Raw genomic sequence first — 13,521 nt, 5'->3', positions numbered from 1 at the left:
TTTTTCTGCAGAAAGCCATCTCACAACAGTAAAAACAGAATACATTTAAAGGGAACCTGTCACAGGGATTTTGGGTATAGAGCTGAGGACATGGGTTGCTAGATGGCTGCTAGCACATCCGCAATACCCAGTCCCCATAACTCTGTGTGCTTTTATTGTGCAAAAAAAACAATTTGATGCATATGCAAATTAACCCGAGATGAGTCCTCTACGTGAGATGAGTCAGGGACAGGACTCATCTCAGGATAATTTGCATATGTATCAAATTGTTTTTTTTAACACAATAAAAGCACACAGAGCTATGGGGACTGGGTATTGCGGATGTGCTAGCGGCCATCTAGCAACCCATGTCCTCAGCTCTATACACAAAATCCAGGTGACAGGTTCCCTTTAAGGGAAATCTAAAAATGTGGTGTTAGAGGTCCGATAGAGCCGATGTAAGGCAAAAACCCAGATTTATGCCAATTGAGATGCCTGGAGAAGTGACTTTCAGTCAATTCTAAACAGGTTAATAAAGTAGTTTCTAGAAGGGCCTTCTTTAAAATCCAGATTCACAGAAGATGGTGTCTAGTGTAGCATTTATTTTTCTGCCCAGTAGAGAAGCTCTCAGGATGTCATTTTGTGAACTGCTACAGTCAAGCGGTCATGCTTCTGAATCATGATAGTTCTGTAAAAACAAAAGTGACAAGTCATCAGATGTATGGCCTCTTTGTGAAATATTAGTGCTTTTACAACTTTCCTTTTTCACAAGGCTGGGAATATGGACAACAAGTACTCCTGCATAAACTAGAGGTAGCCTTCATACCATACAAAAGGTAGGAGAAGAAACGCCATATCCTTCCACTACATGAGCTGGAGTAGTAGGATGGGGAAGCACTTCCAATACATTTAAAAATAGGATTAGAGGGGATTTCTAGAACAAAAAAACAAGTTTAATAAATCTTACTTGATGCTCACATCCCTGCCGTGTCAGTGGTCAGGTTTGATTCCTGCACTGCAGTGATTACGTGGAGCAGTCTGGCATGTTATCGCTGCAGTGCCAGAAACGACGCCTGTGGTGCCACTGAAATGGCAGGAGAGTGAGCAGGTAAGGTTTACCTCTTATTGTAGGTCATTTCCTGCCTTAAACTAAATTTCTGGGGGTTCTGGTCAAGCCTTTTAAACTAACAGAACATAGCTAGTGATCCAAAATATATACCGTGCTTTCATTTTTTCCACAAGTGCTGATCTCTTGGATTACAGCTGCATGTGGTGAAATGGGAAAGGTCATTTTAAGCCTCATGCAGACGTCCGTGAGATACCGGACTGGCATAGCAGGAGCGCACGGTGTCATAGCCAACAATGACTCTATGGGCTCCTGCAATGCCAGTTGGGTATCTCACGGACGTCTCCATGAGGCTTTACACAGACCAATGTGTGGGGCAAATATTGGGAACCAGATGTGCCCAATTATTGCCTGATGGTCAGAGGAGACAAGGGCTGCCTCCTCTGCTGTATGGGGACATGTCCCCATACTAAATCATTGCCCCTGGACTGCAGATTGCTGTTTACACAGCACAATCTTCTGCACAAACACAGGCCAATTGAACAACAAGCATTTACACAAAGACTCACCCCCAGTAATTGGCCTGATTACACTTTAAAGGGGTCGTGTCACTTCAGCAAATGGCATTGTGCAGAAAATTAAGGCAGTTACTAATGTATTGTGATTGTCCATATTTTCCATCGCATTAGTATCCAGGGTTTATGACTACTCTGCAATCCATCGGCGGTGGCTGAGACCAGAGGTCGCAATAACGCCTGTACAAGCGTCAGACACCTGTTCAGGCCATTTTACGCCCTGGAAAAAAGTCTAAGGCGTACCGATACGCCTTAGACTTTTCCCTGCCATTGAGCGCTTTGAACGGCACAGCCAGCGCAGCGATGTGGCTGCTGCCTGAAACAGCCAATAACAAGGCTCCTTACAGTAAGGAGCTTTGTTATTGGTCAGTTTGAGCAGGCTGCCGGAGCTTATGGCACACCACTCTGAACATAAGAAGGAGGCTTGCGATCCTCACTGGCGGGGTAAGTGGGGATCTGAGCACCTTGTTTTTACCCTATAGTGATGAGTCTGAAGTGCTCAGCCGAGCGCGGTAGTAAAGACAGCCTCAATAGAAGGTCTAGGTGGACAGTCTTCACTACCGCGGTCAGCAGTGAGGAAAAGAGCGCTTCAGACTCCTGCTTATAGAAGTCAGTGGGGGTCCCATCGCTGGACACGCCAACAGGAGACCTCCATAACAACAGACCTGTCACCCGTAGAGCTCTATGTCACCTGTCAGCTTTCCTTCGAATCCATCAAGGATTCATTGCAGCATGTTCCATCAGATGTTTATAAGGATTTCTCCTGTAATGCGGCGGCACATGGTGCTATAAGGACCGCATGTGGCCATTTACAGCCTCCAGGACATAGTCCCTCTGCCAAGCACATGAAGTACTTCGCTGTAAAACTGTATAATCCAGTAACCACAGCGGTGGTGGCTTTTTTGTGGAATGAGATAGTTCAATGGAAGAAAAACTCCTCTTTATAGCAAGATCAAGCATAACACAAAATGACAGCCTCTAGATCAGGGATCAGCAACCTCCGGCACTCCAGCTGTTCTGAAACTACAACTCCCAGTATCCTCCTTTCAGTTCTTTGGGAGTTACAAGAACAGCTGAGCAAGTGTGCATGCTGGGAGTTGTAGTTTCACAGCAGCGCTGGAGTTCCAAAGGTTGCTGCACCCTAGATCAGTGGTTATCACTGTGTGATGTCATCATCCAGCTCCACAACATGTGACTGTGGTGCTGCAAGGTATGTGCCTGGGTCTTTTGCTTGTGCCCTTGGCACCAGCATGCACCACCATCCATTGTGCCTGTGTCCTGCTCTGCCAGTGCCTCACGTCTCTTCAGAGTCTACAAACAGCCCCGGTGGCACGACATACTCACCTGCGAGCTCATCTACAAGGACGCAACTTTGGTGGGCAGCAATGGCCACGGGATGGATGGCAAACCCCAGTGACCAAATCAAAGGGATTGTCCCAAGATCAACACTATTTACCTATCCATACTTGACCCAGAGAACACTGGAACATGGTAACCAAGCTGGGACCCCCAGCAATAATGTACTTGAAGGGGACATGTCTGTTTTAGTAACGACTTGCATTTCCCATGCAATAACAGTCATAAGAATAGCTCCTCCAGGATTGTTATTACATGGAGGGGGGGGGGGGGGGGTGCAAGTAGTTACCAAAACAGACCTCACCCTGCCCCGAGCCCCTCAGAGCAACAGGGACCTCACCCTGCCCCGAGCCCCTCAGAGCAACAGGGACCTCACCCTGCCCCGAGCCCCTCAGAGCAACAGGGACCTCACCCTGCCCCGAGCCCCTCAGAGCAACAGGGACCTCACCCTGCCCCGAGCCCCTCAGAGCAACAGGGACCTCACCCTGCCCCGAGCCCCTCAGAGCAACAGGGACCTCAGCCGCGCCGAGCCCCTCAGAGCAACAGGGACCTCAGTTAAATGTAAAATTTGCTATTTACGCATGGAAGACAGTTCTAGAGTACTAGTAATTGTTTTCATGCATAAATAGCAACCCATTAATGTTATGTAGGCCTTCGTATTAACTATTTGAATTACTGTAACTTTCGTACTCCTCATCGGCTGAAAATACTCCTCAAAAATGGTAAGAGGAGTATTTTTACTCTTCCAGAAAAAATGTAGCGCAACCTCTGGCTGAGACCATGGGAGTGCATAGGCTGGTGGTTTTATCTATAGTACAAGCATGGCCACCGCTGCTGGATTGCAGGGTGGTTGTAACCATGGAAAAGAGCAGTGTATAATGTGATGGAAATGGATCAAGCCAGCAAAGGAAGCAATATGCATAATACAATACATTAGTAACTACCTTGTATTAACTCTGCTGCCTCCCAATCCTCAAGTCTGACAATTCTGTCTTAAGCTGAAGGTAAAGGCTCATGCAAATGAGAATATTTGAATCTGTGTAATACAGATCTGGAAAACCCCTGGTTAAAAGGGGTAATTCTTATATCAGACAGTTATGGCATATCCACAGGTCCCACGTCTAGGACCTGTATTAAACTATAGCTTTGGACCACTGGCCGCCATCCAAGCTTCGAGAAGTGGCTTGGTTTCCAGTAAAAAGTGTTCACTGTTTTATGCCGTTTCCTTAATGCCCACAGAAGTGAATGGGCATTAAAGGGCTTGCCTGTTTCCAGAAACCCAGCCCGTCTTGTAGCCTGGATGTGCCAAGCAACAGGACAGGGGTAGGGAAATCGATTCTATAGAGAGATGCAGGTTCAAGAGGTGGGACCCAGACCAGTCAGACAGTGCTGCCATATATCCTACCCGTTGTCAGATTCCAAGCATACAACTGGCATGTCGGTGGGATCTGCTGTAAGCTGAGCTGCCTGTTGTGGGAGTATGGAGATGACACCAGCGTGCTCATCAGAGAGACTTCCACAGCCTATAAGAAGAGAGGACATTATTACACACGTAGTCCCCTAAATCCCGACACCCCACAGCTACATTCATAAAAAAAGTCACCCGCTAACCTCACGTGAAAATAGAGAACGGCGCTGAATATTATTTCCTCCCCCCTGCTCGTATGATGACTACATTAAAGATGGTGAAGAAAAGACTTACAGCCCAAGTTAAGTCCCTGAGAATCTGTGCACAAGATTCCAACAATAGACGGGATCTTCATCCTGGAAATAAAGACAATGAAGCGTAAAGTGTAACATGGCTTTACATAGACTGCAACCATAAGGCCTAAAATCAAAGCGCGGTTTCCAGCATCAATAAATGATGGTCCCTCCGTTGTGCCACCATATATGATCATTTGTGGCATCAGTACAGCTCTCGTCAGTGGTCGTCTCCTTCATGGCCAGGGACAAGACGAGCTGATCTTGTGAGATTTGGTAAGGCTGTGTAAGAGGGTACTACATACTCAGGTATTAGTTTACAAAAATCCCATGAAAGGTCCTCTTAAAGGGGTTCTGTCATCAGATACATTCTAATAAAACAGTTTCTCACACGTGCTTGACAGAACATCACAGTCTTGGTTCTCCTTCCCAGGTGCTTCATTCTTGAGAAAAGTGACGTTTAAAAATATGCAAATGAGCCCCTAGGAGCAACAAGGGCGGTGCTGTTACACCTCACTGCTCTTCATGCTGTGAAGATGTACTCATTCCTGGCCCTGAAGTCTCGCGTTGTACAGGTATGGAGGGGAGACGTATCTGATGACAGATACAGCTCTTATTCCCTCTCCACAGGATAATTGTGCGACTGGCAGTGGTCCAATCGTTAGGACCGTGTTCTCCCCTCTGAATGGAGCTGTGGATATAGCCAGGCACAATGGCAGTCCCACAGAGGTCAAAGGAGCCACAGCACGTGTCCACTGCTTGGCCCCAGTAGTTGGACCCTCACCAGTCACTTATCTCCCATTCTGTGAATAAGGGGTAAGTTACTGTAATGGGGCAAACTCTTAACTGCTTTTACCTGTGAGCCCAGTGATGTGCCACCATCATGGCAGCCTTGTAAACGACGGCTGCTTATTTTATATCATCCCCTGCATGTGCTACAAGTCTTTCTAATGGAAGACAGACCCTTTTAACCCTTAGGCGGAGGGTCTTTAAATATGGCACCTGCTTGCGGAAGTGGGATTCTGCGGTTTTAAATAGCAGAGGTCCGCGGCTAATGTCTGTGACTGGCAATAATGCAGATGGCAGGCATTTAACCCTTTACATGCCATGGTCACACATGACCATGGCATCTAAATGGCAAAAAACCCAGAGGCTCTTTCCGGGTTAAGACCAGCTCCCCTAGCCTCTACAACTGCACAAATTTGCCTTTCAGGACTCCCAAGAAAGTGGGGTGAAAACGTGCAGCCTCGCTCATGGTGGCTATACTGGCTATTTAACTGCCCTTGAAGAAACCTCTCAAATGCCTTTGGAAAGTTTTAAAAATCTAATTAAAAAAAATGGACAAATAAAAGGTGTTTAATTTCCACTTTTTCAGAGATAAAAGTCCATGGGCTGTCAGCGGGTACACACAGTGCACCTCTGGGCTGTGTCAGGGGTGCAGTACCAGACGCAGCTGTGGCACTCATGCAGAACCACAGGGATGAGACCTGACCTGTAACCCCCTCTGAACATGGCCAGGAGTATGTGAAGCAGCGCCCCCCGGAATTCCAGTCCTGTACGAGGGTCTGGGAGAGACACTTACGTCTCCTCTAGGTGCTGCTCCAGAGCTGCCTCCATCATTACAGGAAGATGCCAGATCCTAGTGACGTCGCGGTCATGTGATTACTGACGAGCGGGGGAGGAGTCAGGCTACGTTCTACTGATATAGACCCTTTAATGACGTCACCGCTATGTGATCCGTCACGCGTGATCGCTGGGCGGGGCTACAGCATTGGTGGCTGTCAAGAAGCAGAGCTGTGTGTAACCGTGTGGTTGATTGGTCAATTGCGCGTAAACCTGCAGCACAGCTATACATACATATATATAGATTATTATATATAGTATGCATAGAGAACTATGTAATGTACAGCACACAGTGATCTATATCCACATATAATATACATAGAGGAATGTGTACGTAATGTACAGCACAGTGATATATACATATATATCCACATATAATATACATAGAGGAATGTGTATGTAATGTACAGCGGAATGATATATACATATATATCCACATATAATATACATAGAGGAATGTGTATGTAATGTACAGCACAATGATATATATACATATATATCCACATATAATATACATAGAGGAATGTGTATGTAATGTACAGCACAATGATATATACATATATATCCACATATAATATACATAGAGGAATGTGTATGTAATGTACAGCGGAATGATATATATACATATATCCACATATAATATACATAGAGGAATGTGTATGTAATGTACAGCACAATGATATATATAAATACATATATCCACATATAATATACATAGAGGAATGTGTATGTAATGTACAGCGGAATGATATATATACATATATCCACATATAATATACATAGAGGAATGTGTATGTAATGTACAGCACAATGATATATATAAATACATATATCCACATATAATATACATAGAGGAATGTGTATGTAATGTACAGCGGAATGATATATATACATATATCCACATATAATATACATAGAGGAATGTGTATGTAATGTACAGCACAATGATATATATAAATACATATATCCACATATAATATACATAGAGGAATGTGTATGTAATGTACAGCGGAATGATATATATACATATATCCACATATAATATACATAGAGGAATGTGTATGTAATGTACAGCACAATGATATATATAAATACATATATCCACATATAATATACATAGAGGAATGTGTATGTAATGTACAGCACAATGATATATATAAATACATATATCCACATATAATATACATAGAGGAATGTGTATGTAATGTACAGCACAATGATATATATAAATACATATATCCACATATAATATACATAGAGGAATGTGTATGTAATGTACAGCGGAATGATATATATACATATATCCACATATAATATACATAGAGGAATGTGTATGTAATGTACAGCACAATGATATATATAAATACATATATCCACATATAATATACATAGAGGAATGTGTATGTAATGTACAGCACAATGATATATATAAATACATATATCCACATATAATATACATAGAGGAATGTGTATGTAATGTACAGCACAGTTATATATATCTCTATATAATATACATTGAGAACTGTGTATATAATGTACAGCACAATGATATATACATATATATCCACATATAATATACATAGAGGAATGTGTATGTAATGTACAGCACAGTGATATATATCTACATATAATATACATAGAGGAATATGTATGTAATGTACAGCACAGTGATATATATATATATATATATATATATATATATACAGTACAGACCAAAAGTTTGGACACACCTTCTCATTCAAAAAGTTTTCTTTATTTTCATGACTATGAAAATTGTAGATTCACACTGAAGGCATCAAAACTATGAACTAACACATGTGGAATTATATACATAACAAAAAAGTGTGAAACAACTGAAAATATGTCATATTCTAGGTTCTTCAAAGTAGCCACCTTTTGCTTTGATTACTGCTTTGCACACTCTTGGCATTCTCTTGATGATCTTCAAGAGGTAATCACCTGAAATGGTCTTCCAACAGTCTTGGAGGAGTTCTCAGAGATGCTTAGCACTTGTTGGCCCTTTTGCCTTCACTCTCCGGTCCAGCTCACCCCAAACCATCTCGATTGGGTTCAGGTCCGGTGACTGTGGAGGACAGGTCAGCTGGTGCAGCACCCCATCACTCTCCTTCATGGTCAAATAGCCCTTACACAGCCTGGAGGTGTGTTTGGGGTCATTGTCCTGTTGAAAAATAAATGATGGTCCAACTAAACGCAAACCGGATGGAATAGCATGCCGCTGCAAGATGCTGTGGTAGCCATGCTGGTTCAGTATGCCTTTAATTTTGAATAAATCCCCAACAGTGTCACCAGCAAAGCACCCCCACATCATCACACCTCCTCCTCCATGCTTCACTGTGGGAACTAGGCATGTAGAGTCCATCCGTTCACCTTTTCTGCGTCACACAAAGACATGGTGGTTGGAACCAAAGATCTCAAATTTGGACTCATCAGACCAAAGCACAGATTTCCACTGGTGTAATGTCCATTCATTGTGTTCTTTAGCCCAAACAAGTCTCTTCTGCTTGTTGCCTGTCCTTAGCAGTGGTTTCCTAGCAGATATTCTACCATGAAGGCCTGATTCACACAGTCTCCTCTTAACAGTTGTTCTAGAGATGTGTCTGCTGCTAGAACTCTGTGTGGCATTGACCTGGTCTCTAATCTGAGCTGCTGTTAACCTGCGATTTCTAAGGCTGGTGACTCGGATGAACTTATCCTCCGCAGCAGAGGTGACTCTTGGTCTTCCTTTCCTGTGGCGGTCCGCATGTGAGCCAGTTTCTTTGTAGCGCTTGATGGTTTTTGTGACTGCACTTGGGGACACTTTCAAAGTTTTCCCAATTTTTCGGACTGACTGACCTTCATTTCTTAAAGTAATGATGGCCACTCGTTTTTCTTTACTTAGCTGCTTTTTTCTTTCTTTTTCCTGTGGCGGTCCGCATGTGAGCCAGTTTCTTTGTAGCGCTTGATGGTTTTTGTGACTGCACTTGGGGACACTTTCAAAGTTTTCCCAATTTTTCGGACTGACTGACCTTCATTTCTTAAAGTAATGATGGCCACTCGTTTTTCTTTACTTAGCTGCTTTTTTCTTGCCTTAATACAAATTCTAACAGTCTATTCAGTAGGACTATCAGCTGTGTATCCACCTGACTTCTCCACAACACAACTGATGGTCCCAACCCCATTTATAAGGCAAGAAATCCCACTTATTGAACCTGACAGGGCACACCTGTGAAGTGAAAACAATGTCAGGTGACTACCTCTTGAAGCTCATCAAGAGAATGCCAAGAGTGTGCAAAGCAGTAATCAAAGCAAAAGGTGGCTACTTTGAAGAACCTAGACTATGACATATTTTCAGTGGTTTCACACTTTTGTGTTATATATATAATTCCACATGTGTTAATTCGTAGTTTTGATGCCTTCAGTGTGAATCTACAATTTTCATAGTCATAAAAATAAAGAAAACTCATTTGAATGCTTTATTTTTTTATTGGCTCTGGGACGGATGCCGCCTTAAGTTGTAATAGCTGTTGTTCTCTCATATTTAGGGATTGCAGAATGTATATCATAAACTCCTATATACTCCAATACCTATTCTATAAGCTCCAATATTTATCCCGAATGTTTATCTAACAGATACGTAGTCTCGGCTGATTTTAATTTTTGTGATGATTTGTTTGTTTATGATAACGAGCTATGATTTTTTGTACCTATACTTGAATACTATTCTATATTATGTATGTAAGGTTCCTCAAGAAATAGGTATTATGTACATATAACTTTTGATGTTGTCATGTGTATCTGCACTTATGGAATATTTCTCTATTGTCACACAGTGTTTGATTACGACCGAAACTTCACAATTTGGTGTAGTTGCCTTGAAAAATAAATATTCAGAACAGAAGTTATCTACAGAGTGCTGTTGTTTATTTTGTTATTGTATAATTCTGGCTGGGAATCCAGCACAACAAGCAGCACCATTACGGTAGACAAGAGTGCCACGTCTTGTCTATAATCAATAGCTTGGACAGTTAGATATACAAACTCACAGTGCCATAAATAAGATGGTATGGGAACTATCAAATTGGTTCCACTAAGTCTGGAAAGATTACTTCCAAGTGTCAAAGAAGCATCCCTCCTCTTTGATATATGTTGAGAAAGGTCAAAGGTATAATATGTAGCAAAAATCTGAAGTCTGATGTTACAACAGTGCCATCTGGAGGCAGAAGGGGATGATTCTTAGATAAGGTGGGGAATAATTACTTGTGTGCAGAGCATCAACTCAAACAAACTCACAAAAATCTAAATATAAACTCACAAAGGAAACTGACCACAAGAAAAATATACCAAAAGAAACTTGGATTATTTTTTGGCTTCTAGGAAGGTTCTTTGGAACTGGTCCCATCTAAAACTCTGTCTACCTCTGACCCAGTAACATATACTGTGTTTACTGCTCGTGATATTAATAAGATATTTGTCTTGGTATATAGCCAAAAGTCCCCATACTGTGGTAATATATAGTTTTAGGCGCCTCCATAATGCTGACTATTCTCTTAGCAAAGATGTTATTGCTAATGGAAGATCTGACATTATTTGAAAAGAGGACTAAACCCTTGGAAAGTAATTTTCCATAGTCTGATTGCCAAGCTTAATATTTTGTCGTATTAATATCATATATTTTTGATTGGTCATACGGAAACAGAGTCAAGGGATAACAATTATTTTTCCTATATTAATCCGTGTTTTATTGTTATAGCCTGTTTGGTAAACAGAAGATCCCAAGTTTCTCCTGGTATATAAATCATTAGTCTGTTTGTTAAAAGTATAGCACTGGTTTTGTCATAAGCAACTAAGTTGTACTGTGCTGGTAAGATAGGGGTGTGTTAGCACCACCGTGTGGCATATTTTAGGTATAATTTTACAGCTTCATTGTTTGTCTTTGCAATCATATTGATTTTATAGTCTTGACTTGTATTGTGTATAATAAACTGCATATATATTTTTGCATAGACAATTGTCCCTTTGTTTCACTGCTTGCACAAATCAAATTAAGATATTCGATAAAAGAACTTAGAAGAGGCAATTATGTCCGCCTGAAGGATCATATAATTTTTTATATAATTTATATATATATATATTTTTATCCTCTCTTTTATATGAAGATTCTTTTTACATAGAAGATATTCAACATAAATGGAGGCCCCAGTAAGATCGAGATAATTCTTTAATTGACTGTGAAAATAGTGAAGGGTCCATATTTCTTCTTGGCTAGCCAGATAAAGTGCAACAGGCAGTAATGGCCAGGCTACAGCAGATAGTCCATCTTATTCGGAGCAGATAATCTCTAAGGATGTTGAATATTTACTGTAGGAGGGCGCAAGGGTCCATCATTGATGGAAGGTACGTATCGCCGAGATTCCTGGTCTCGGTTAGATAAGAACCAGTAATTTTGTGTGTCAGCAGCAGCTAGTGCTGGCTGACACTGTTTTACTTGCACACAAAAAAAATTAACTACGGCTCCACTATGTAAGTAAATATAATTTTTTTTTAATTAAATAAACATTAGACAGACATTATGATATGTAAAATCAGCAGTAAAATGACATACTTCAGTGAGGAATTAAAAACCTTAGAGGAGACTGGGGGATCGATACACAGGGGCATCCAGATTCAAAAGATAAAGCCACACATAGAACTAACAAGGAACAAGTGGCCCCCGGACATAAAGGTCCTATAAAGACGTTGGTAAACTAAATGTGGAAATCAACAAGCAATGGTAAATACCCCAAAAGTGCTTGCCGATCCCTCAGTCGCCTCCTTCCAACGTTGTTTCTCCAGTGAACTGGGTTCTTCCAGGGATGATTAGCGTAGTGAGGCTGGTGTGAACGCCAAAATATTTTTGGTTTGCATTTTTGGGCACAGTTGTATGTCATTTATCAAACCAGCTAAATTCAAACCTGTGTCACACGACAAAATGGAGGCTGTTGTGAAGGCCCTCATGGAGGCTAATTTGCAGCAGAGAGAGACCAACCTGTACCAGCAAAAGGCTAACAAGCAGCAGCAAGAGACCAACCAGTTGCTGTTACAACATGTGATGGCTTTGCAGACAACAGCAGCAATCCCAAGCGTCCACTATTCACGGAAAGCAGTCCGTGCAGTGTTCTCTAAGATGACACCCACAGATGACATTGAAACCTACCTGGCGATGTATGAGAAAGTGTTCACCAGGGAAAGGCTGCGCCAGGACCAGTGGGCTGAGTTCGTCGCTCCTTTCCTGGCATCAGAGTCTCAGCGGGTGTATTTTGACTTGCCAGGCGATCAAGCGGCCGACTACCCAAAGGGAAAGGGTGAGATTTTGGCAAGACTGGGAGTGAATGTGCTGGTCCGGGCCCAGCAGGTGCATCAGTGGGGGTTCAACCCGACTGAGCCTGTGAGACCCCAGTATTATAACCTGCTCAACCTTTTGCAAAAGTGGCTATAGCCTGACGTGCTGAGCCCCACTGCTATGCTGGACCGGTTGTTAGTAGATATGTTCTGGATGGCTCTGCCACCCCCTCTCCAGCAATGGATTGACCAGGTCTCTCCAGGTAATGCGCTTGAGATGGTCGACTTGGTGGAGCACTATGAGATGATCCGGAACCTACAGGGGGGTGCTTTTGGGAGGGACAGTCAAATCCCGTAACTCTCCACCCTGGACCAGGCGACTGGTGCACACCAAACCCGCCGAGATTTAACCCCTGTGGACCCCGCTCCAATAATCTGCTGGCAGTGTCGAGAGCCTGGACATGTTCGAGCTGACTGTCCACATCAGGGGGAACCCATGGACACGAACTATGGCTTCCATCAATCATTGTATGCCAGGAATCTGTGTTCCATGGGTGCTCCGGAGTCTCTGAACCACCTGTGCTAGGTGGAGGTGGGAGACACTCCAGCGGAGGCTCTGTTGGACTCAGGGAGTCTGGTGACCCTGGTAAAGGCTCCCCTGGTAAGGGCTCCCCTGGTACGGAGTCATGAGTATACAGGCCGTAAAGTTGGAGTCATGTGTATACATGGGGACTTAAAAGACTATCCTCCTGCTATGGTGTCTCTGTCTACGATTTCCGACCGGTGGACCCACGTGGTGGCTGTCGCAACCTGTCTACTCTATGAACTTATAATAGGGAGAGACTTCCCGGCACTGTGGCCTGTTCCAAGAGTGACTGATACCCATGAGACAGGTGTAACCCT

General features: G+C 42.8%; 1 protein-coding gene across 1 annotated transcript; it reads right to left on the bottom strand.

Annotated features, from left to right (window-relative positions):
• Window positions 1-367: 367 nt before the first annotated feature.
• Window positions 368-6,357, bottom strand: LOC122932558 (ragulator complex protein LAMTOR5). The gene is made up of 4 exons (XM_044287044.1): window positions 6,260-6,357; window positions 4,679-4,740; window positions 4,382-4,499; window positions 368-667 (listed from the first exon to the last, which is right to left on the bottom strand). Exons 1-4 carry the CDS (start codon window positions 6,295-6,297, stop codon window positions 607-609), a joined length of 279 nt encoding a protein of 92 aa, XP_044142979.1. The 5' UTR covers window positions 6,298-6,357; the 3' UTR covers window positions 368-606.
• Window positions 6,358-13,521: the final 7,164 nt, after the last annotated feature.

Source organism: Bufo gargarizans, chromosome 3 (genome assembly GCF_014858855.1).
Source record: "Bufo gargarizans isolate SCDJY-AF-19 chromosome 3, ASM1485885v1, whole genome shotgun sequence".
Taxonomy (NCBI): Eukaryota; Metazoa; Chordata; class Amphibia; order Anura; family Bufonidae; genus Bufo; species Bufo gargarizans.
The sequence above is the reverse complement of the archived record's forward strand: the minus strand, read 5'-3'. Positions and strand labels throughout refer to the sequence as shown.

Excerpts from the sequence above, each read along its gene's own strand:
- LOC122932558 (XM_044287044.1), bottom strand. The coding sequence starts at position 6,297 with ATGATGGAGGCAGCTCTGGAGCAGCACCTAGAGGAGAC. Across the intron at positions 4,741-6,259 it reads GAGCAGCACCTAGAGGAGAC|GATGAAGATCCCGTCTATTG; the intron begins GTAAGTGTCTCT and ends CTTTATTTCCAG. Across the intron at positions 668-4,381 it reads TGCTTGGAATCTGACAACGG|AACTATCATGATTCAGAAGC; the intron begins GTAGGATATATG and ends TTGTTTTTACAG.